Source organism: Vicugna pacos, chromosome 3 (assembly GCF_048564905.1).
Source record: "Vicugna pacos chromosome 3, VicPac4, whole genome shotgun sequence".
NCBI lineage: Eukaryota > Metazoa > Chordata > Mammalia > Artiodactyla > Camelidae > Vicugna > Vicugna pacos.
Genome location: NC_132989.1, coordinates 73995466 through 74019370, shown reverse-complemented (window position 1 = coordinate 74019370; position 23905 = coordinate 73995466). Strand labels below are relative to the sequence as shown.

Sequence of the window (23905 nt, the reverse complement as noted above, 5' to 3'; positions counted from 1 at the left end):
AAAGACATGATGTAACACGTGTTGGTAAGGATGTGTTGAAAAGAGAACCCTTGTGTACTGTTGGTGGGAATGTAAATTGGTATAGTCACAATGCAAAACAGTATAGAGGCTCCTCAAAAATGAAAAATATCTAAAGAAAACACGCTAATTTGAAAATATATATGCACCCCTATGTTCACTGCATCACTTGCCAAAATATGGAAGCAACCTAACTGTCACTTGAGAGATGACTGGATAAAGAAAATGTGCTGTACATATACACATATATAATAGAATATTACTCACTAATAAAAAAGAATGAAATCTTACCATTTGTTATAACACGAATGGACCTAGAGGGTATTATGCTAAGTGAAATAAGCCAGACAGAGAAGGACAAATACTATATAGTTACACTTCTATGAATCTAAAAAAAAAATGAACATACATAACAAAATAGAAACAAACTCACAGGTACAGAGAACACACTGGTGTCACCAGATGGACGTGGGGAAATGGGTGAGATAGGGGAATGGGATTAAGAGGTACAAATTTAGCTATAAGGTAATAAGTCACAGGCATATAATGTACAGCAAAGGGAATCAGTCAATATTATCACAGTAGCTTTTTATGGTGACACATAGTAATTAGACATTGTGGTGATCACTTTGTAATGTATAAAAACATCAAATCAAAAAAAAAATCACTATATGGTACACCTGAAACTAATATTGTAAGTCAATTATACTTCAATTAAAAAAACCAAACATTGACATATCTGAAAAAAGGCACTCAGAACCCATAGAGTGAATCCTAATGTAAACTAAGTACTTTGGGGTGATGATGTGTTAATGTCGGTTCATCAATTACAACAAAAGTACCACTCTGGTTGGGCATTTTCATTATGGGGAAGCTATGCATGAGTAGGGCCAGGGGTACCTGAGAAATCTAAATTTTTTTGTGACCCTAATATGGTCTAAAAAAAATTAAGTCTATTTTTAAAAGGCACTTATTCCAGAAAATTTTAAAGCTGTAAGTAGAACTCTTACTGAGACCTTATTTAGTTTATGTTCATTTAGTTGCTATTCCAGATGGTTTGTACTACCTTTCGCAAATTCTTCAAGCAAACCAGTTGATTGCAAAGCAAAATTAGAGAAATGTGTCTTAAATTCAATGATACAATAAAGTTAAATTTAAAGATATACTTCAACAAAGTTTATGACAAAGATTCTAGATTTATATAGATCTTGTTATCTGATCATATTACCTAATTATATAAATGCTCACTGCTGATAAAAGAAAATGTTCACCAACGTCACATGCATGGTTTGTGTTTTATTCTTTGAAGAATGGTTCTGAAACATCATACTAAGTCAGGCTGAAAGGTAAAGTTTAAAATAGTTTTGTAAGGATATAACATATGTACTGACTGTTCACTGTACAAAATCTTGATCATAGAGCTTATTATACACCTAGTTAGCAGTAGCACCCAGGTTTTCCAAATAGTCAGTCATCATTTTTGGCTTGTCTGCATAGACTTCTTCTCATTGGCTGCCTTCTGCTTTTGTTGCATGATCTCAGAATCCCTATAAGGGGGGAAAAGGCTGTAAGTTGTTACAGAAAAACTGATTTTATGTTGCCACTTGATTTCTATAATAACCCATTCAGTATATCAGAAGACAACTGAAAAGATATAACTTTTATGTCTTTTCATTTTCATGGATGGAGATAGAATGGGAAGGCAAAGAATGAAATGGCTTTGAAGTCGGATCTTATTTTGAATACCAGCTCTACTGTTGTTATGACTTTGGGCAAATAACCTCCAAGTCCTTTCAAAATTAGAGTAATATGTATCAGGGCTGTTCTGACACTAGGTAGATACATGCTGGAATAATGGTAATTACTCTTGGTTGTCAACAAAGTTAATTCATTATAAATTTTTTGCTGGAAGAAGGGGCATTTAAGAAGTCTAGATCTCCTAACTGGTACCTAGGATTAGGACATAGATGTTGTGAAGCAATTCAGTTTCTTACAAGCCAAAACCCCAATATTTAGTGATGAAAAATGGATTATACCAAAGAAAAGCAGGATCTTTGGGGCATTTTCTTAACCTTTTGTGTCTCTGGCTGAACCTCCACTTACTGTGAGCTACAAACCAGACTACCTGGGCCGGACGGTCCATGAGCCCATATTAAAAAATAAATTAAATGGTTATGTGTTCAACCCCCTCTATGTGCCAGGCACTTTACTGGCTCTGGATTAAGTCCCACAATAATTTTGAGTTATTGTCCCTATGTTTAAGAGTTTAGAAAAAAAAAAGTTAAAGGCTTAGAGCTAAGTAATTTGCCACACATCACATAAAAAGCAAGGTCTGTCTAATTTCAAAGTCGAGGCTCTTTCCTATGCTGTTATTGTGTATATTTGGTATTAGATTTTAATTCAGGATGAGCAGCTCTGTCTGTATCAGTAAGACATTTATGCAAAGCTGACAGTAAAAACAAGGAATGAGAAGAAAGGAAGAAGACGACAGCTACCAAGAAATGAGGTATCCCGGAAAAAAACAGTGATAGTTACTTTTCTGTTTGTAACCAAACTCTGCTGTGCTTGCTGTATGACCTTAGCAATGTTACTCAAATTCAGAGCCTTAGTCTCTTATTGTATGCACTGGGGCTAATACCACTTTTTAGGATTGTGATGAATAGAGATAATATATACACAGTATCTACCACAGAGCTTTATAAGGAGTAGGTATTCATTAAACAATGATTACTGAGGCAAGCTACGGTAGGTTTCCCAGTAAAAAATACTGTTTCATGGTTACTGATCTGTTCACTTCTACTCCAATGAAAGTAAACTAATTCAAAGCAAAGCTTATTACTTTAAAAATAAACGTCATAAAAAGTGTGAAGTGATAAGGGCTTCAACCTCATTAAACTCTGACTGAACATCAGAATCACCTGGGGAGCTTTTTAAGTCAGGTTTAACTTAGGTGCAATAAAATTTACTTAGTGCACCTTTTAATCCCCTACCCTAGACCAATTAAATCTGGACTGGGTGTAGGGCCCAGGCTTGAGCAGATGTCAAGGTTTCCCAGGTGGTTCTAATGTGCAGCCAGGCTTGAGGGCCACGGAGAAGCCATACTGAAGCACGTGCAGTCAGTTATTTACCTGACCAACTTTTATAGTGACAACAAAACTTGATTTTAGAATAAAATTAAATTTGGCTAGCTTTGTTTTTTAGAAACATGAATTTTTTTGTGGGTGGTGGTAATTAGGTTTATTTATTTATTTTAATAGAGGTACTGGGGATTGAACCCAGGACCTCGTGCATGCTAAGCGCACACTCTACCACTGAGCTAAACCCTCCACCCCTGAATGTTTTTTTTTTTAACTTGAGCTTCAGTCTCAAAGTATTTGTGTAGCAGGTTTGTATTATTTGTCACATATACTCATGTATCAAGGCTGTGCACCTATATTCCCTCCAACCAAATGGATCTTCAGAAGTCAATAGTTATACATGTTTTTTTGTGTCTCTTTCAGACAGTTATCAATGTAATTGGTGGCCTGTCATCCAGACTAGAATGGGTAGGATATCTGCTTTGAAAATATTTATCCTTTGCACCTAACAATGCTTTCTTTGCACATGGAAGTTAATGAAGTGCTTATGGTTATGGTGGAGAGGTATGAGATTTTCTGCAACACCAATTATAGCTTAAGGGCTTTAAATTCTTCATCCATGAGTTGGGATAACGACTATGTCACAAAGTTTTACTATGCGAGGCACACAACAGATACTCAGTTGTTACCCCTTTCTGTAGGTTAGGCCTAGTTCTACTAAGGATTTAAAAATGGTTTCTATTTTCCAAAGTGAAAACTTCTGTGACTCGGGAATTTCTTTAGTATCACTTACCTCTGTTTTCTCTGAGAGGTAGTCAAGCTATCTTCTTTTCTTTTTCCCTTACTAATTTCCTGTGATTTCTTCATGTTTTTCCGGCGGGCAAGTTCTCGTTGATTTCCACCTACAAAAAGAAACAGTCATGCTATTTTCCCATCCCCCAAGTTGATAACTCCATTATAAGGCTCACATTTAAATGCATCTGAAGTTTGCTTTTTAAGAGAGAAGCTAGCAGAATGCTGCACTGAGTAGTGTTCCCTGATCTGATGACAAGGAGGAAGCTTGAAGGTAAACACTTAAGGTCTTAAGAGTATTATACCAGTCAAGGGGTTCACTGGCTGTAAATACCAGGTCCTTTAACACAGGCATTCCAATTGTCTGTCTATATGGGCCAATATTCCAAAACAAGTTTTGCCTTTTGAGGGGTGTGGGTGGAGAGAGAAAGACAGATAAATTGCAGATCACACCTTGCACAAGTTGGCCCATCATAATTCAACTGTTAAGCGAGCAAATACATATGCTCGTAAAACATTACCTGTGAGGGCCAAAAGAACAAGGGAGGAGACTTAGAGCTCCCCGTCTTTAGGCCTCAGGACTTTGAGTATTAACTACCAGCTATAAACTACCTCCAGAACACGACCCCTTCCAGGGCTTCCATCTCCACAAACCTCACCCCCGGGGAGGTGTTTTTTACGGTGTAAACTCGCACCCGAGGGACAGGCACCTGCCCGACCTTTCAGGCTGGACCGGAGCCAACGGTCCCTCTCCCTCCGCTGCCTGCAAATCGGGTCCCCGCCGCGCCCGACCGAAGGGGTTTCACCAACCAGCACCCCCGCCTCCCCGGCCGCCGCGCCTCGGAGCTAGACTTCCTCGCCCAGCGCTCCCCGCCGCTTTCCCCCCGGGTCCGCACACTCACGGGCCATGCTGACCACCTGACCAAGCCTGGAAGAGAGCGACTCGGAAAAGCAATGAATTCCTTCAGGGGTCAGCGGCCGCCCCTAACGCAGGTCTGGAAGGTTGAGCCGGTGGGGCCCTCCAGCAAGATACTTCTGGGCTTGGTGGACGGCCCCGCCCCCGGAGACCCGACAACAGCCGCCGGCGTGGCCGGAGAGCAACTGCGCGTGTGCGGCTGGGAGGCGGGGCGGTCCTCAGTTGCTAGCCCTCGCTTTGCAGCTAACCCGCGCAGGGGGTCCTTCTGCCACGCGTAGAGTCTAGAAAGCAGGTCCCGTGTCTTAGAGGGGTAGGCGTGTGTGGATTTTCCTCCCGTGTTCAGGGCACTGGGGCTTGATCAGCCCCCATATTTTGGTAACGACATTAAACTCTACAATATCTAACTTTTCGACAAAGAACGTTAGCTTTCTTTCATCCTGTTGTAGAGGCGGGAAGGGAAGGAGGCGGACAGAACAGATTAAGGGTTATCTCTGAAAGGCAGCGTTGGCCCTTTACATGTTTTCCTTTATTCACGTACCAGGCCTGCAAGGTAGGCTTCACTGTTCTCATTGTACGAAAGAGGCGACTGAGACTCAGACCAGAAGCAACTACTAGTAGGGACTATAAGAACTGAGATTCACACTTAAGACAGACTCTTGAGTGGATGATATAGCTCAAGTGGTAGAGTGTATGCTTAGCATGCATGAGGTCTTGGGTTCAATCCCCACTATCTTTATTAAAAATAAATAAATAAACCTACTTGTCTCCTCCACTAAAAATAAAAAAATAAAGTGGACTCCCATTTCATCCCAGTGCCCTTGTCACAGTTGACAGTACTTGAGGTACTCGAGTTTTGTGGCTCTGTGTTTGGATTGTGTGATGGGGAGAGAAGGGTAGGGAATGCAGTCTTACCACAAACTAAGAATAGCCCAGAAGAACCTTAACAGCTGTGGAACATCAACCATTGCTAGAAACAGAAGCATGAAGATGCATGGTACTTGTTTCCTTCATCTGTTCTGTTAAATATTACAAACTGAGAAATGTGTAGAGTTAGTCTGGACACCCTAAAATTATCCTATTTTTTTAAGGCTGTGCTTTGGAAGATTTCAAACATACTCAGAAGTGTAAAAAATACTATAATGAATCCCCAAGTATATACAACCAACCTTCAACAATTCTTTTACCTAATAAAAATTACTTGAGGGTTCTGGAGGTGACATGCCTGGGTTGAAAGCCCAGCTCTACCAATGAGTAGGTGTGTGAACTTGGGAGTGTTATTTCATTGCATTAAATCTTCCTGACCAGTAAAATGGGGAGGTAATTGTACCTCTTTCATTAACTGAATTAATATATTTGAAGTGCTAAGTATCCTGAATAGGATAGCACTCAACATGTTTTCCGTATGCCCTACCCCTATTCCTCAACACTACTTGTAGCCCAGGTCTGTTTCCACTTAGTGAATCTCTTCTGGAGTAACTTGAGCAGGGGAAAAGATTGACTTTCTGGCCAGGCTCTTTATAAAGAGACCATCTAAGGAAGGGAGAAAAGCAATTTGGGGTTGAAGGTAAGTGGTAGAGTTGTTTCTATGTGTGGTCTTATGAGTCTAATTGAGCTTTTTCTTTATGGCTGAAAATATACTTTCTAAGTTATAGGGATTCACATGACGTATACCATGTATACAAGAAATGTTGGGTGTGTCTGCCAGAGAAAACTAGAGACTTTTTTAAATTACTATGATGCCAGGGGAGGGTATAGCTCAAGAGGTAGAGCACATGCTTAGCATGCATGAGGCCCTGGGTTCAATCTACAGTACCTCCTCTAAAAGTGAATAAACAAATCTAATTACCTCCCCCCATAAGAAACAATTTTAAAAAATTATGATACCATCAAGACTTTAAAAACTTGAGCGTGTAAAAAAATCTCATGATTTTATATTTAATAATAAAATTAAATCTGATTCTGTTCTCATCCCTTTACTAATAGGAAATTAAATCTTAGTCATTATTTACTTCTTTACCTGCAAAATTGTGGGAACACCATAGACTCATAGGTGGAACAAAACATTTTGGGAAAGGCCTTGTGTCTTCAGTCTATACCAGAATATGCTGTCCAGAGATACAGGGTTCTGGCAGTAGCTCCAAGTTTTCTGAGATAGTTTCAGCAGGGGTTATTTTTGTCAAGTTCTTAAGCTTCTTTAGATTTGTTTTGAGGTCCTGTTGCTTCTCCATAGTACTAGGAGCCCACAGACCTCTATTTCCTTCCCAGTTTTAACAGAATCTCTTCTCTCCTCTGTGCTTTCAGCCTTGCTTTCCTACTCTCAAAAATACCTATTCCTCTTCTTTCTCCTTCTGGATGACCTAGCAATCTCTTCAATCAATTCAGTGTTTTATTCCTTTGACATTTTGTTATTAATATAGCAGGATGTTCTTGTAGAATTTTCTTCCCCTTTCAAGAAGAAGTCAGGCCTTTGTTTTCCATGAGTCAGGGGACGTGTATTGCCGGTTCAAACACTTGCTCATAATCTGTAGAGCCAACTGCATCTCTGGACATTTTCCCTCTCATCATAGAGGCCTTACCTAATTATCCTGCATAAAGTAAACCAGCCTCCCATTAATCTCTGTTATATTATCCTTTACATTTCTTTCATGGCATTTAATAATTCTTAAATTATTAAATTCATTTGTTGAATTTTTCCTCGCCCACCCAGAATGCCTTGTTTATTGCTCTATTGCTCCCTCCTGAAGCAGATTAAGAATGCTCAAATTAATTCACAAAATTTTAACTACAATAATTTTTGAACAGGTGTTACATTCACATTAAAAAGTACACAAGGATATACAGTAAATGTTCCTCTTCCTAAGACATATTTACCAGAAGCCCAGTTCCCCTTTTAGAAGTTAACTATTATCAGTTTCTTCACATCTGAATTTCAAATCTATGTTCTACTCAATTTAGAATTTTTAAGTAAGTCTTGGGGATGTGCTGATAAACAGGCACTGCTCTACAGGACCCTCTAAAAACAAAAGCGATTTTAATAGTTCTCGTAAAAGTTTGGGCAAATGGACTATCTCCTTTTTTGAATAACTTCTAGGGACCCCTGGAGAGGGAAAACACACAGCCTTGCATCTCAATTTCCGGTTCCCAGGTAACCCAGGCTCCGTGGCTTACAGTTACCATGGCTCCGGGCGCTGTGCGTCTTACGTCATTCCGTGGCGCTGGAGGATGACGCAACCAGTTCCGGCGCCCTCTGACGGCGGGGGAGCAAGGTATAGCGAGAAACTTAGCTATTACTGTAGCAGGGTCATGAAGAAGAGGCGGCGGCGGGACGACGCAGGTGGTGGTGGCGGGGGCGTGAAACTGCGGTAGCTGCCGGCTGGGCTGGTGGTGTGGGCTTTGTGGAAAGGGCGTAGTTCCTAAACCCCTCTCCAGGCAGCGGCCGGGGCTCGGGGCTGAAAGCGGCCGTGGGGCCGCCTCCCCGGGCCCCCTGGCTCCGCCATGTTCCGCAGGGCACGCCTAAGCGTGAAGCCGAATGTCAGGCCTGGAGCTGGCGCCAGAGGCTCCACCGCCTCCAATCCCCAGCGTGAACAGGAGGCTCCCAGGCCGCCAGAGCCTACAGCGGCCTCTGCCCCGAAGCCAGCGGAGTCCTCAGATGTGCCCCCAGTGGGTTTCGGGGAAGCGGAGCCCCAAGAAAAGACTCCCAAGAGCAGGTAAGTGTTTGCAGAGGGGAGCATTTTCATCTGTCCCGCCTCTCCCGGCATGTCACCTGGAAGCTGAGCAAATGAACTTTTCCGTGGAAGTACTCCCTCGCTTGCACTAAGCCTGACAGTTGAGGCCGAGGAACACGTTGCAAACTACAGTTGGTCTCGCTGACCACAGGTTGTGACAAGTGTGGATGTGTTACAGTGTGTAGATTCTCGGGGAGGGGGTCTTCAAGCGGTAGTGGGAGGAATCCAGGTATAACAGTCAGAAAGTGAAGAATATCCACACGTGGTACTATTCATTAGACAATTTTGATTACCGCAGTTTTCATTCTTTTGGAGTACTTTGGAGGGTAAGTAGTTTTTTTTTTTATCTTAAAAACGTTTAATTTTAAAAGAAGAGCAGTGTTACTTGGATTCTGCTGAGTTATGTCAATGGAAAGGAGGTCTGGTTACTTATTTTGACTTGAGAGTTTGCCCCTTTAAGTATGGTGACCATGTTTTCTGAACCGAAAAGCATGTGTCATGTTCCACATTTGGATTCAGGATTCTCTTGCTTAATTTAACAATTATGGGCTTTGCCCAGGCAGAGTTTACTCATCTGCAAAATGAGGATAATATTACCTACTTCGGAGAGTTACTGTGAAGGTTAGAGATAACTGATATAAACCTCCTTGTACAGGACAGGGCAGAATAATTACCTTTATGTTTAAAGGTTATGGAGCAAAGTAATGAAAGTTAAGACATGTTAAGCTAATAATGACTTCTGTTTTTATACTATAAATGTAGGAAACCAGTGAAAAACCAACCCTATTAAATGACAGTGAGATGGCATAAATTCTTCATACACTGTGACAGGATTTTATCCCTTTCTGTTTTTGTTTGTTTTTTGGGTGGGGAGGTAATTAGGTTTATTTATTTATTTTTAATTGAGGTGCTGGGGATTGAACTCACGGTCTTCTTCATGCTGAGCTTGCGCTCTACCCCTTGAGCTATACCCTCTCCCCCTTATTCCTTTATTTTTTAGTTTAACTTCTCCTGTTGGGCTCAACTAGTGCTGGGTTTAGAGTAGTATTTTGATAGCTTAGTGATGCTTGGTGATTTCTAAGTTTGTTACATGAATTTGTTTCAAAATTTCTCCCAACAGTGGAGATTCAAATACCAGTTACTGTTAATAAAGTTCACAGAGATCCTGTTAACTACATAAGAGTCCATGATTATTGATATTAATAAATTAGCCTGTAGTTTTGAGACATTTAAGCTTAAGGATATGGCTTTTTTATAGTTGACATTTGTTTATCTTTTTTTTTTTTGGTGGGTCTTTGTTAATTGTAAAAATGTAGGGTATGTATTCTGACCTTGTGCATTCACATTAATTGGGTGAAATGTAAATAGCACATGTATCACATATAAGAGCTGAGATAAGAATTTAAATTGGATACTTTTTGGAAAGGTTATTCTGTAGATTTAGGCATTTTCCACTTTTATGTAAAATTATCACAACATGAAAAAATTTGACTACTTTTAATTCTTGACTTATAACTTCTTCATTTGCCTTGAGGCCATTACTGAAATATTTATATCCAATCCTGTATCTCTAAAATGTAATTGGAGTGACTGAGTACTTGTTTTGAGTGAAGACTTTATTTTGATAGTGAATAAACAGTTATATCTGACAAAAGTTAAGTGACTTCTGCCTCAAACAGAATTTTGTTTGATTAATGCAGCCATATGAATTATCTTCAAATACTGCAATACAAGTATTTCAGAGATTTAAAATTTTGTATGTTTGGTTTGATCCCAAGTTGATAATTAAAGTATAATGCCAATAATTCAGATCAGTTTAGGGGGTGTCAATGTGGAATATAAACTTAATTTTAAGAAACAACTCTCATTTAATGGCTTTCAACCTTTAAAAATACTGAATCACTGGGCTGTACACCCAAAACTAATATAATATTGTAAATCAACTATACGTCAATAAAAAAAATTTTTTTAAGCTATCAGAAGAAAAAGCCTGTTAGTTATCTAGTAATTCAAATTAGGCTAATTAAGGTTTGTTTTGAAACTTAGGGGTATTTCCCTCTGGGTTTTTTTTTTTTAAGGAACTAGCATGAGCATAAAATTATGTGCTATATATAATGTCTTAAGGATTTAAAGTTTGAAAAGGGTCATCAGTCTTCATTAGAATTTCCATTTTTTAATTTACTAAACAAACATTTTATTGTAGCCTCTGTTCAAGTCATCGATCCACTTTTGCCAGACTAGTTTTTAAAACTAGAATATCGAAAAGGAGATCCACTTGTCCTTTTATTTTTCCTTTTAAAATTTCAGCAGTGATGAAAAGACTGATGGTGGAAATGATGTTGAAGAATCCAGTAAATCTTCCTCTACTGTCTCACAGAGAAGAAAGCGAGTATCAAGTACTTCTAGTTTGGTTAAGCCTGGTATCAGTGTTCCTTCAGAACCTCATCCTTTATCTACAGTTAATCAAGAAGCTCCACAGCCAAACCCTGTTCCAACAAAAGAGAAACAGCCATGCTCAGACAGATACCGAATATATAAAGCCCAGAAACTGAGAGAAATGTTAAAAGAAGAATTGAGAAAAGAGAAGGTACAGTAGAAAATTCAGAATTTTGACTGTTGCCTGGTAGATTTTTGTTTTTATGTTAGTCAGGGATCATTTGGAGGAAAAATAAGCATCTGTAGCATTTTGATGAGGGAAACAAAACCAAATAACATTCCTCATGTTAGTAAGAATATCACCTTTTGTTAACAGAATGATTAAGAAGCACTGTGGAGTTGATAACCTTATTTTTTCCACAGTATTAATTTTTATACATTTGATTCATCAATGTCTTTCATTGTTTTTGACGGAAGCCACAAAAGGGACATCTTATGTGCTTGCTCACACACACACGGATGGATACACATACAAGCATATTTATAAACTTAGCCTTCAGATTTTTTTTGAGGCTATCTTGTTGACATGAGTTATAGTCATTTGAATTAACATAAATGTAGTTGTGCAAAATGAATTGCTAATGTTTTCTGAATTGTCAATATAGAGTGTAATAAATGGGGAAAATGTGTGTATACTTACAGTGCAGTCTATGTTCTTTTTAGTCTTTTTTTTCGTTGGGGGGAGGTAATTAGGTTTATTTATTCTTAAAGGAGGTATTAGGGATTGAATCCAGGACCTCATGCATGCTAAAGCATGTGCTCTACCAGTTGAGCTATACCCTCCACACTACATTCTTTTTAATCTTGAAGATTGTTTTTCTGAAGAGGGTATTGTAGCAGTAGTTAAACATGCAAGCTCTGGAATTTGATACTTTATCTTAGACTAAGGGATTCTAGATTCATCTCTTACTTACTATGTGACTTTGAACAATTTAGTTAATCATCTATGTCTATTCCCTCGTCTCTAAAATAGACTGATGATAGCATTCACTTCATTGGAAGATTGTGAAGAGTGAGTTCATTTGTGTAAAGTGTATTTAGGTTAGTGTATAGCAAATAATAAGAACTCAACAAATGTCAGCTCTTATTAATTATAAAATGCCCCCTTTTTTAATTAAGAAGAGGGCACTTGGTGCTTTATATTAATTATCTTATTTAAATATCTGAACTGTGTGAAGTGGGTATCACTATTTTACACAGGAGGAAATAAGCTCAGAGAGGTTATTTGCTTTGTGTCAAACAGCAGTTGAGGATATGGGATTTGAATCCATAGCCCCTAAAATCTGCCTCTAAAAGTGTTCTATATAATCTGCTTAATTAGATTTATTTTTGGGAATTAAAAATTAAACATTTGCTTCAAGAATTTAATTAAATACATGGAATTCCAGTTTACTACAGGGCAAATAAAAACTATGTACGTATAAATTCTCACTGAATTATTGTAGTTAGTATCAGCAAGCTTGATTTTATACATTGAGCTTTTAGGCAGTCTCAGTCATTTTAGTTTTTAAAATTCATTAATGTGCTATAATTTTTAAATATTCAGTATATAAAATTTTTCCTAAAATTAGACATAAGTGTAGTAGGAATAATTTTCAAGCACTTGCAATGAATGCAGCAGTGGGCTGTATACTTAAATATATACATCTAAAATTCTTCTATAGTTATAAAATTTAAATGTATCTGTGTGTGCTTGTGTATCTAGAAGCAGTGGAAAAACAAATACGCCATAAATGAAAGTCAGGGGCCACCAGATCGTTCAAAAATGACTATGAGAGACTTCATATATTACTTGCCAGATAACAATCCAATGACGTAAGTAAACTTTATTTCTATTTTACTTTCTTTGAGTATGTAGTGACTTAAGTATCACTTTTAGAGTGCAGTTACAGCTCATGTGATGTCCTTTTAAAAATTAGGGCTGTTTCAAGTAACTACTTTCTTGGGATGGTAAGTGATGCCCTTTACCTCTGAGATTAAAAATAAGATTAAAAATCAAGATGGCAATTTTTATTTCTTACATGCTATATTATGATCTAAAGGGATGATTTAATTTTTATACCCTACCTCTTAATTAAATACGGTGGCATTTGAATAACAAATCCTCTAAAAAATTTTTTTTTACAGAGGTACTGGGGATTGAACCCAGGACCTTGTGGTGCTAAGTACACACTCTAGCAATGAGCTATACCCCTACTCTCAAGTTTCTTTAATCAGACTTAGCCTGGGGAGGCAGAGAGTTTATAATAAATCTCCTCATTGTTGTATTGTTGGTGGTTTAGCAAGTGAATGTAGGAGTAGTGACATATTTTCAAGGTAGCCTTTATCAGGTGTACCAGATCTTTGGCCTAGTTGAGGGAAGGACCAGAAACTTAGGTTTTGAGTTGTTTGACATCTAGGAGTTGGAAACAGGCCCCCTAGGTTGCTTCATGCCTTGGGATTAGAGAGTAAGAGTGTTCTCTACTTAGGGCCTAACAAATTATTAATGATGACCAAAGTTTTTAAATGAAAAATTGACTGTTGGACCCAACATCATTAATAGTAGTAGTATGTTATAAAAAAAAATTACAAATTAAAACTATTTGCTGCTTGCATCAGATAGAATTGTCTGAGATAAAATTGACAAAATGTAGATGACTTATTTATTAAGAAGTATTTTGTTACTTGTGTTTAATAGTTCTTCACTGGAGCAAGAAAAGAAAACTGAAAAATCATTGACACCAGTCCAGACCAGAGAGTAAGCATCTCATCTGTTTTGAATATATTCTGTTACGGGTACATTTTTTTTTAATGGAATCAAATGATGCTTCCTGTTTTAGTTAGATTACATGTGATAGAATTTTTAAATAGAATCATGACAAGAATGGAAGTTACTGCCTGATTTGAGTCAATATGAAAGCCCCACACTATTTGTGTCTTACATATGTAAGTCAGTATTATGATTTTAAGTTAAAGCTTTTAGAATGAAAGAGTTTTGTTTTAGAATAAATACAAAATACAAAGGAACAAAAGTGTACTGAGAAAAGTCTTCCAATTCTGTCTAGTACCTCTCCCTGGAGGCAACAAATGTTACCAAATTTTTAATGTATTGTTTTAGTTCTAGTCTATGTCTATCCAAGCAAACGTTTTTTCTTTTCCCTTTCATTTTCTTTCCTTTCCCCTTTTACCTTTCTTCTTTCATTCCTTTTTTTTCCCTTTTAAAGCATTCTGTATACACTGTCCTGCAAGAGGTATAGTTTTGATCCCATTAGAGAGTGTCTTTTTGTGTGCAAACCTTCACTTATATATATTATTCTGTTCCCAAGAAATCCCTCCAAGAGACCTCTTAAGAAGTTATTGTAGCTTTGTAATTCAAAGTAGGGAATTGTGGAAAATTAGCAGAAACATTGGAATTTTCTGCTTATCACATCTGATATTTCTGGTTGTCACAAGTAACAATCGTTAATGATTACTGTTTTGCTTAGAATCCACATTGTTTTAAAGTAGAACTCTCAAGATTTAGAAGTAAGTTATGTTTTTATAGATTTATAGGTTATGTTTCCTTAAATAAGACCTTAAGGAGACTGTAATTGAATGGAAAGTGTAGGGAATTTGGAGTCAATATTTGGAAAACTGTATTTGGCTGCTTAATCTATCTTTGCTGTTGTGTAATCTAGAGCAAGACTAATTTATCTTCTCCAAGCCTCAAATGGATATGAAAAACTAACCCCTAAGGGTTATTCTGAAGAGATTATAAAATGATCTGAAAACTAATGCTGTATAACTATAAGGGTTATTTTTGTTAATTCCATAATATCTGGATGATTTACTCATAACCTTACTAAGATAGAAAAGATGAACATTTATTTCTCTTTATTTTCAGAGAGAGTAAAGCCTCTTACTAAATGCTGCTAGATTAAATTAGAGAAAATCTTATAACTACGTCCTTAACAACACAGAAATTTTCAGTTAGGTTATAGGGAAGGTAAGAAATAGCTAGTAGGTTGAATTTGCAATAATTTATTTTACAAGTCCATGATCCTGAGGGAACATTTTTATATGAACTAACCTGTCTTTACATTTGGTAGGCAGGAAGGTAAGAGTACTCCTGATGGTGAAGATAATGTCGAAGTAGAAGAAGAGATGGATGATGGGCCGTTGCTGGTTCCTCGAGTAAAAGTGGCAGAAGATGGTTCAATTATTTTGGATGAAGAAAGGTAAGTTTGAAAAAAGAGAGGGAGATTGTGGTTTTATGAGAACAAATGTGCTCTGTCTACTGAGGGAGATTAAGTTTCTGTATTTGTCATTGTCACTTAGACTCTGATGTTTATATTTGTATAATGTGTGTTGTAAATAGATAGGTTAGATTCATTTATAATTTTTTTGCAATTTTTATAATGCTGTCCTTTATATGAGAAGATGGTACTGCTGATCTGCCACCCACTAACCTACTACTGTTGTTTTACTGTCTTTGTTGGTAATTAAAATGAGCTGTTGACCTAATCACATGTTGTCCTCCACTGCGGATAGATTTTCAAGATTGACTCAGACTTTTTTCTCTTTAATAAGCATCCTGAATTTTGAGATTATTTCCTGTTCTTTTTTTTTGTTTTGTTTTTAGTGGGAGGAGGTAATTAGGTTTATTTATTTTTTAGTGGACATACTGGGATTGAACCCAGGACTCTTGGGCACATTAAGCAGGCACTCTACCACTGAGCTATATACCCTCCTCCGCCAAAGATTGACTCAGTCTTGATGTCGGTATTCAACCTTCACATTATGAACTAATACTGTATTCTGGCATGTGATGATAACTATTGAAGATATAATGAAACGTAGTTTTAACATATTTTATGATTGTTTTAATGGTGAGATTTTATTGCCTTTCTGGCTTAATTTCTTAGTATAACATTAAATTTCTCAAATTTGACATTGTGAAATTTAGTTGTCTTTCCAATGAGTATATTTTAAAACAGAAAATAAATTAATAAGGAGATAAAAAGGAAGGGTGGAAAGTCTGACAGTTTAATTACAAATCATAGCATATAAGTTTTATGATAAACAAAAATTTAATACTATTAATAATAATTGTTTTTGCATATTGTGTTCCACTATTTTGTGATGATGATTTTACTGGTCATTAAATTGTTGAAAGCTTATTTAACTGTTTTGTGTTCAGGGGTTTTGCATGATAAAATAATGTATATTAAATATAGGAGACATGCAGAAATCAGTTAAAAAACAAAGAATGTTTTAGGTGGCTGGCCCAAAGACATTTCGTAAATTTTATATTGCTATTAAGGATTTTGGGGGAAAGAAAGTTGGCATTTATTTTTATTCCATGGAAATCATAGTTTAAGTGAAAATTAGCAGATTCTTGGAAAATATGCATACCTCAGATGTGTATTATGGTTTTGATACGACTTTGCTATGGTAAATTTCAAAATATAACTACTAAAATCTCATTTACTGTTTGTTTCCTTGCTTGTTTTTAGTGTAGATCTGTTTAAAAATATGTTTCTTTCAGTTTAACTGTAGAAGTTTTAAGGACAAAAGGCCCCTGTGTTGTTGAGGAAAATGACCCCATATTTGAGCGTGGTTCTACAACTACATATTCCAGTTTTAGGAAAAATTACTACTCTAAACCGTGGTCAAATAAAGGTAACTGCTTTTCATTTTAAATTTTGTGTATTATTTATTTGAAATGAAATAAATTATTTTCTCTGTTTCTGAATTAAATCAGGTTAAAAAAAACCCTAGCAAACTGCCGTGTTGTTTCTCTCTAGCTAATTTTTTGGGCACCTTTCCCATCCTCCCTACCACACGTCTGACTTTATCTTAGAAGTCTTTTTAGGAGTTAGCATTATGGTCATTTTAGCTGAAATATTCCTCTCTGTCAAATCTCTGTACAACAGGTACTTTACATGTTTGTAATCTTTGTACAATAAGTATTTTAATGAAAAATTAACAATATTTTTAATGCTCACAAAAATGTTCTACCTCAGTATTGTATAATACAGCTTTTAATGGTAGTAAGTACACAGTTTAAAAAATATATATTACTTATTGCATGCTGTTGCTTACTGCTTATTTTTTATTATAAAAATAATATAGTTTGTTTTAAGGAAAAATTTAAACACAACAGAATAATGTAGAACAAAAAGGAAGATTCCCTTCTCTGACTTCCCCAGTCCTGTTCTCTTGAGGTTACTTCTGTTAGCAGTTTCTTATGTGTTTTCTAGCTACTTTCTTTCACATACTGCTTAGCACGTCTTAGTTGCTTACATTAGCAGTAATATTATACTCGTCATGACTGACAGTTTTCTTCAAGGCACTTTAAGACCAAATAGGCAGAATGTCTTTTTAAAAATCCCTGCTACTTTGGTATGAACATTCAAATTTCTTAAGCCATGTTTCTGTATATAAGTTTAAAAAAATGTTTTTATATCCATGAGGTTCCTTGCAGGAAAACTGAAATATGTCTGTGTGCATGTACATAGATAAATTTCTATGTCTAAAGGTTTACTGGACTTTAGTAAAAAACTTAACTACTGTCAGAGGGGAGGAAATAGCTGAAGTGGTAGAGTACATGCTTAGCATGTATGAGATCCTGGGTTCAATTCCCAGTACTTCCTCTAAGAATAAATAAATAAGTAAACCTAATTCCCTCATCCCACCAAAATAATAACAACAACAACAAAAAACAAAACTTAACTGTCAAATTTATTTTTACCTCAAAAGATATACTTATGTAAGATTTCTTTTTCCTCTGAAATATTTAGGAGATTAATTCTCAATCTTTCTGAATGTTTATTTTTACAGAAACAGATATGTTTTTTTTAGCCATCAGCATGGTGGGAACTGACTTTTCTATGATCGGACAACTTTTTCCTCATAGAGCCAGGATAGAAATTAAGGTAAAGTAAACCCATCACATTTGTTAACTGAAAAGAGACCAAAATGTATTACTTTTTAACCTTTGATTGAAATCTCATTCCATCCTTTTCCACTACTGTGTTTTTGGTACAACTATCCTTTACAGCTCATAAAGTAGTGTAAGGAGGGGAGGGTATAGCTCAGTGGTAGAGTGTGTGCTTAGCATGCACAAGGTCCTGGTTTCAATCCCTAGTACCTCTTATAAATAAGTAAGTAGGTAAGTAAATAAATCTATCTAATTACACCCCCTCCAAAAGTAATGTAATATTTCTCAATTCTAAATTGAGTATAATCTCTTTAACCCTCAGTATTACATTTTCTGGTTTATATCTACCCACTTCTAAAACAGATTCAACCAACCTCGGATTGTGTAGTACTATAGTATTTATTATTGAAAAAAACCTATGCGTAAGTGGAACCACACAGTTCAAACTCATGTTGTTCAAGAGTCAACTGTAACTGTAGTCTTTAATATGTAGTCACATATTTGGTGAAATTGTTTTTCTGTGACTGTTTTCAAGATTTTTCTTTTTAACTTTGGTGTTCAGCAGTATGTTTATGATTTGCTTAAGGGTTTTTAAAATATTTTTTGTCTGCTTTGTTCTCTACTTCTGGTGCCTCACTTACATGTGTCAGTCTGCATGACATTGTACTAAATATTATTAAAGCTCTGTCTTTCTTCTCCCTCAAGTCTTTTTTCTTCGTTTCAATTTGGTTAGTTTCTGTTACCGTGTTTACAAGTTCACTACCCTGTCTTCTGCTATCTTCAGTCTGCTGTTAAGCCCGTTCAGTGATTGTTACATTTCTGATATTATATTTTTATTTCATTTCCCTGATTGTGTGTCTCATTTTCCTACCTTTTCTCATGTCTTGTGGTGGTGTTTTTTTTTTTTTTATTGCATGCTGGACATTGTGGCTGATATGTTGCACAATATCTAGATTATGTTTGCTTGCTTGTTTTTCCCTTAAAGAGGGTTGAGTTTAGTTCTAGAAGGCAGCTGATATATTGTCAACTCTCCTTATTCGTGTCAAGGCTTAGTTTTACTCTTTATTAAGATTGATCTTTACTCTAGGTTTCTCATCTGAACTATAGAAAATAATTTCAGTTACTGTTTTCTAATTTCTCCAAGGATGGTCATATTAGTCCCACTGTAGGTGCATAGGAAAAGAAGGTAATTTATTACATGGAGTAGATGCCTTAGGGCATTAGGGCTTAATTCTCATGCTAGAACTTCGATTGAGAAAGGCTGCTTTAGGCTGTCATCCCTGTCTTTAAGTGGTGGTGGTTCTGGTCTGAAGTGAATGTCTCAGTGTTATCAAAGTTTTTCCATTCATGTGGACTAGAACCCTGTCATCTCACTATGTTATGTGACTTCTAGTATCTTCTTTCTGTTCCCGTCCCTGTAGTAGTAATTCTCCACGCCTTATGCTCTGGGCATATGCAACCCAGATGTAGACCAATAACCTATGGGATACTTCTGCCAGGCTTGTGAGGCTTTTCTTTAAATAGCTCTCTTCTCTGTGGAACCCTGCCCCTAAAGATTCTCGACTTCCTCAGCTCAGTGGGATCTCTGTGCTCTAACTGGTCTTTATCTCTCCTTCATTGGTTAGGAAATTTACCCCAAGCAGAAAGAAGGGTGAACATTGGTACATCTTTTGTTTCCTTTCTATCTGGGGTTTTAGGATTGTAGTCTTGCTCTGCCTATTGTCCAATGCTTGAAAATAATTGATGCATTTATTTTGTTCAGTGTTAAAGTTATTTATGGTAGATTGGATGTGTGGAATAAGCCCATAACCAGATACTTTGTCAGGACCAGAGGTTGAAATTATTTGATTTATTTTATGATCGTGGAATTTGGCCTACAGTGGTTCCTGTCCATGAATTCAATAACTAATACCAATACATTCTTCATAAAAGTTTTACATTTTCTAAATTCTATTCCCAATTAGGTAAAATATGATGTAGCCATGTTTTAGAATTGAATAATGCCTAAAGCCTATTGGCATTTCTCTTAGGATGTTTAATTTAGTGATTGTAGCCTATCACTTTTTTGGAGGTGACTTTTGTTAACTTTTGAGCAACTGTTTAAAGAATAATATGATTTCTTAAGGGAGAAAGATGATCATCCTTGAAAACTTCTGTATTACTTGGTAACAAGTATTATGAAGAAAGATAAGGAAAGAAAAAGAGGAGGGGGAGGGTATAGCTCAGATGGCAAAGTGCATGCTCAGCATACACAAGGTCTTGGGTTTAATCCCCAGTACCTCCTGTAAAAATAAATAAATCTAATTATCTCCATGCCCCCTCCCCCCAATACAAAACGAACAAAAAAAGAACTTAGGAGTGAAAAAGAGGGGTAATCTGTAAATTGAAAGATGTTAGTCATATGAAGCTTTAAAATAATAAGCAAGGCTAAACTACAGAGCTTAAGGAGTTACCCTTGAATGACAAGCAGTAAGAGGATGCAAGAAAGTTATTGCTTTAAAAGTCAGTTTAGTGCTTAGGTTCTTTTGGAAGGAAGAGGGGGGCCATGAAGCAGTTACTTTGTGTGATGTCACTCTTTTTTTCTCAATAAAATGTTTGATTTTTGTATTTTTAATGAAAGCTTTTAGGCAACTGATAAGAAAGGAGAGACTGGTTGATTGTTCCGTCTCCTAGGATGTGTATGTGTATGTATATTCCCTCAGACTTTCTAATGTCCTTAGAATGCATTGAGCCTTAAACCTTTACCATTTCTATCTTAAAGGAGATAATCTGGAGTGAAATGGACTCTTTGGTCCTCAGAAAAGCATAAGAAGGTGTTCCTTAATATCAAGAAGATTCTTAAGATTAACTTGGCCTGCTTCAAAATTTTGCTTGTTTCTTTACCGTCTCCCCTCCATGCCATTAAAAACATATTAAAATCATAGTGTAAGAGGTTTAATATGATACAAATATACTAGTTTTTAAAGAGTTAATACTGCTTAGTTTAATTGATTACAATTTGATCTGTTTCTACACTAGTTGACTTTATTTTTTTTCCTGTCCTGTAAATCTAGCTTCCATTGCTGATTCATGCTGTTGATCATAAGGAGAATCAGAGAGCTCATATAAATCTTTCATCTCTATTTTTAAAAAGCTTAAGGTTTAAGTAACTCACCTGTTAGCAAAGATATGTTATTTATTAGAGAATCATATGTTATTAAAAGAATTTCATTTTGATATTTTTTTTAACATAATTTTCACTTGTTACATGGGAGAAGATTACCATAGGTTTTTTGTTTTCTTTTGTTAACAGAATAAATTTAAACGAGAGGAGAAAACAAATGGATGGAGAATAGACAAAGCATTCCGTAAGTATTAAGACTTCTTTTATAACATATCATTTGGAGAGCCCCCAAAATGACCAATGTTTTGTCTTTGGTTCCAGTGTGTTTTAGATTTGTTTTATCCTTATATTGTCATGGGATGAGTAGGACTGGAAGTTTTTCTCTTTATCAGTTCAAATCTGGCACTTGATACAGATCTGTAGGTAAAGAAGTAGCTGAAACATCAAGAAGGAAGTAAGCAGAGGTCTGAGTCCAGGAAATTATAGAGGGACTGAAGATACCACTTCTAAGCTCTCTTTGTTCTGGGAGAACTGTTTTGAAAAAGTTAATTATTTCTGGAAGATATTATACTATAGATGATTCCTTACCGTGGTCAGTCTGTCACTCAGTCAATAATACAGACCACCTGCTATGTGCTAGTCACTGTTGCGGGCATTGAGGATATAATGGGGAACAGTGCAGATGAGAATACTGCTTTTAGAGCCTTAAGTCTAATTGGGTGGAGAAAGAATATAATTTCAGGATAATTTCAAATAGTGGTTAATTTCTAAGAAGAAGCAGAAAGTAGGAGTTGGTGTGTGGATATTTAGATTGTGTGTTCAGGGAAGTTCTGTCTGAAGAGATGACATTTGAATTTAGATCTGAAGGAATTTATGGATTGAAGTAATGAAGTATAGCTTTTCACCTTTAACTAATAGCCTCATTCAAATTAACATTGCTTTTTTTTTTTTAAAGTCCAGAGAAGGACATCAAGGGATCTGTAAAGAAAAACAGAATTAAATGTACTGTTTAAAGTAGTTCCTGTGTTCTTTGTTTGGAAGATAATTACTAACATTTTATGATTAATAAATATATTCACTTTTCATTTGCTGTAGTCAGTCCTGATCTTAGAAAAAAATTCTAAAGAGAGGTACTTAGATTGTGTAGCAGGTACATTTATTTTATGCGTAGACACAAAGGTAGATAAGTGGACCCCATCCCATATCAATGTGGTATTGTGTTCTCAGAAAAACCATTTCCAGGAATGGCTCCTGGAAGCTCTGAAATACTGTAGTCCTGAACCCTTTCCATTTTGGAGAAGTGGTCCTGAAACTTTTCATTATGTTTAATGCATTATAATAAGAAAAGAATCCATAAATCTATAAACAGTCTTTATGGGGTGTGGAGCCATTGTTAAGACCATTATAATAGAATCTTTAAAATTCACTGTTCAGTGTTTTATAGTGGAAGTTGTTAAGAAAAAAAAAACCCTAATGATGTTTCTTGGAATTTATATCTTGAATTTTTCTGAGAATCTTTATGGATTGAGTGCTGTTTTTCAGAATCATTCTTGTGGACGGTCAGAACAGATAAAAGCTGGGTCCATGATAAAACAGGGCTTTCAAGAATTTCAGGTTTGGGCTTAGTTTTCTGAATCTGGTATATACCTCGTTTTCTAAGGCTGTCTTATCTTGTAATCCAAACAATCTTGGGGCTTACATATATAGAGCACCACTTTGTCTGCATTCACTGTTTGTATACGTAGAGCTTAGGCAAGGATCTGACTTCTGGAGTGGATTCATTCTGGTTTGTTCATGGATTACTCTTTCTGATATAATACTGTTAGTGGGTATTTAGTGAGAGTGGGCCTGATCAATACTCATTAACTTCCCTCTTTGCTAATATTTGAAAGAGCATAGTTAATAGTGAAAGGGTTGTAATTAAGTGAGGACATAAAGTGATGGATAGGTTTTTGAGGACTTCTTAGTCATCCTAGCTTTTTAAAAAAGTGTATTTACAATTTATGCACAGTGTAATTTGTAGTTTGAATTTTGGTGAAGAATACGCCTGTGTAACCACCACATAAAACAAGACATGGGACTTTTTTTTTTATTTTAATTTAATTTTTTATTGAAGTACAGTCAGTTACAAAGTGTCAATTTCTGGTGTACAGCACAGTGTCCCAATCATGCATATATATACATATATTCATTTTCTTATTCTTTTTCATTAAAGTTTTTTTTGGGGGGGACATTTTCATCACTCCAGAATGGCCACTTGTTTCCCTTTCTCATCAGTCTCCACCGCTAATCCCGACCCAGACAACCACTGTTTTCATTTGAGTCATCATAGATAGATTAGTTTAGCTTGTTCTAGAACATCTTACTCATAGAATCAAATAGTATGTGCTTTTTAGTGTTTAGCTTCTTTCATTCAGCTTATTTGTGAGATTCACCTGTATTATTGCTTATATCAGTAGTTGCTTTTTTTTAACTAATGTATTACTTTTTATTGCTCAGTGGTATTCTGTTATGACTATACTACAGTGATTAGCGTTGTTTATCTATTCTGCTAATAAGCCCTTTTGCTTTTGATGTTATGATACCTAAGGAAAAAAAATTTAAGTTATTTTTCTTTTTTTAAATGAAAACTTGAAGGTTCTCTCTTTTTTTTAAACAGAGGAAAAGCGCCCTTTTGACTTCGATTTTTTTGCTCATTTGCTTCAGAAAGTTCTTGCTGAAGAAGAGAAAAGAAAACAAAAATCTGTTAAAAATCAGAGTTTAAAGGAGAAAAAGTCCTCTAAATCACGGAAAAATGTAAAAGGTATTTATTTAAAAGAAAGTGTTTTATTTTACTTAATAGTAATAGACTTGCAATATTGTCCCTCAAATCGTAGAGCATTCATATCTAGTTCAGGTAGTTGAGATCATCAGGGCATCCAACTGGAGGGAATTCAT

At 36.1% G+C, this 23905-nt stretch overlaps 2 protein-coding genes across 4 annotated transcripts in view; one reads left to right on the top strand and one right to left on the bottom strand.

Annotated features, from left to right (window-relative positions):
• Nucleotides 1-1294: 1294 nt before the first annotated feature.
• SERF1B (small EDRK-rich factor 1B) lies at nucleotides 1295-4994 on the bottom strand. The gene is made up of 3 exons (XM_006197560.4): nucleotides 4790-4994; nucleotides 3889-3997; nucleotides 1295-1565 (listed from the first exon to the last, which is right to left on the bottom strand). Exons 1-3 carry the CDS (start codon nucleotides 4794-4796, stop codon nucleotides 1493-1495), a joined length of 189 nt encoding a protein of 62 aa, XP_006197622.1. The 5' UTR covers nucleotides 4797-4994; the 3' UTR covers nucleotides 1295-1492.
• A 3057-nt stretch (nucleotides 4995-8051) lies between these two features.
• The window catches only part of BDP1 (BDP1 general transcription factor IIIB subunit), a 69116-nt gene continuing 53262 nt past the window's right edge, over nucleotides 8052-23905 (top strand). The window contains exons 1-9 of one of the 3 annotated variants that reach the window (XM_072958542.1): nucleotides 8052-8510; nucleotides 10836-11115; nucleotides 12673-12779; nucleotides 13642-13701; nucleotides 15032-15160; nucleotides 16471-16604; nucleotides 17766-17860; nucleotides 21158-21212; nucleotides 23628-23771. In XM_072958542.1, coding sequence (XP_072814643.1) covers nucleotides 8299-8510; nucleotides 10836-11115; nucleotides 12673-12779; nucleotides 13642-13701; nucleotides 15032-15160; nucleotides 16471-16604; nucleotides 17766-17860; nucleotides 21158-21212; nucleotides 23628-23771 — 1216 coding nt within the window. In that variant the 5' untranslated portion in view covers nucleotides 8052-8298. Of the gene's footprint in view, nucleotides 8511-10835; nucleotides 11116-12669; nucleotides 12780-13641; nucleotides 13702-15031; nucleotides 15161-16470; nucleotides 16605-17765; nucleotides 17861-21157; nucleotides 21213-23627; nucleotides 23772-23905 lie in introns of those variants that run through there. The other 2 variants (XM_072958541.1, XM_072958543.1) reach the window with 2 other exon arrangements.

What these genes read in the sequence shown, in the direction of transcription:
- SERF1B (XM_006197560.4), bottom strand. An exon ending in ACCTCTCAGAGAAAACAGAG is followed by an intron (nt 1,566 to 3,888) that starts GTAAGTGATACT and finishes CCCCCCTTATAG; the next exon opens with GGATTCTGAGATCATGCAAC.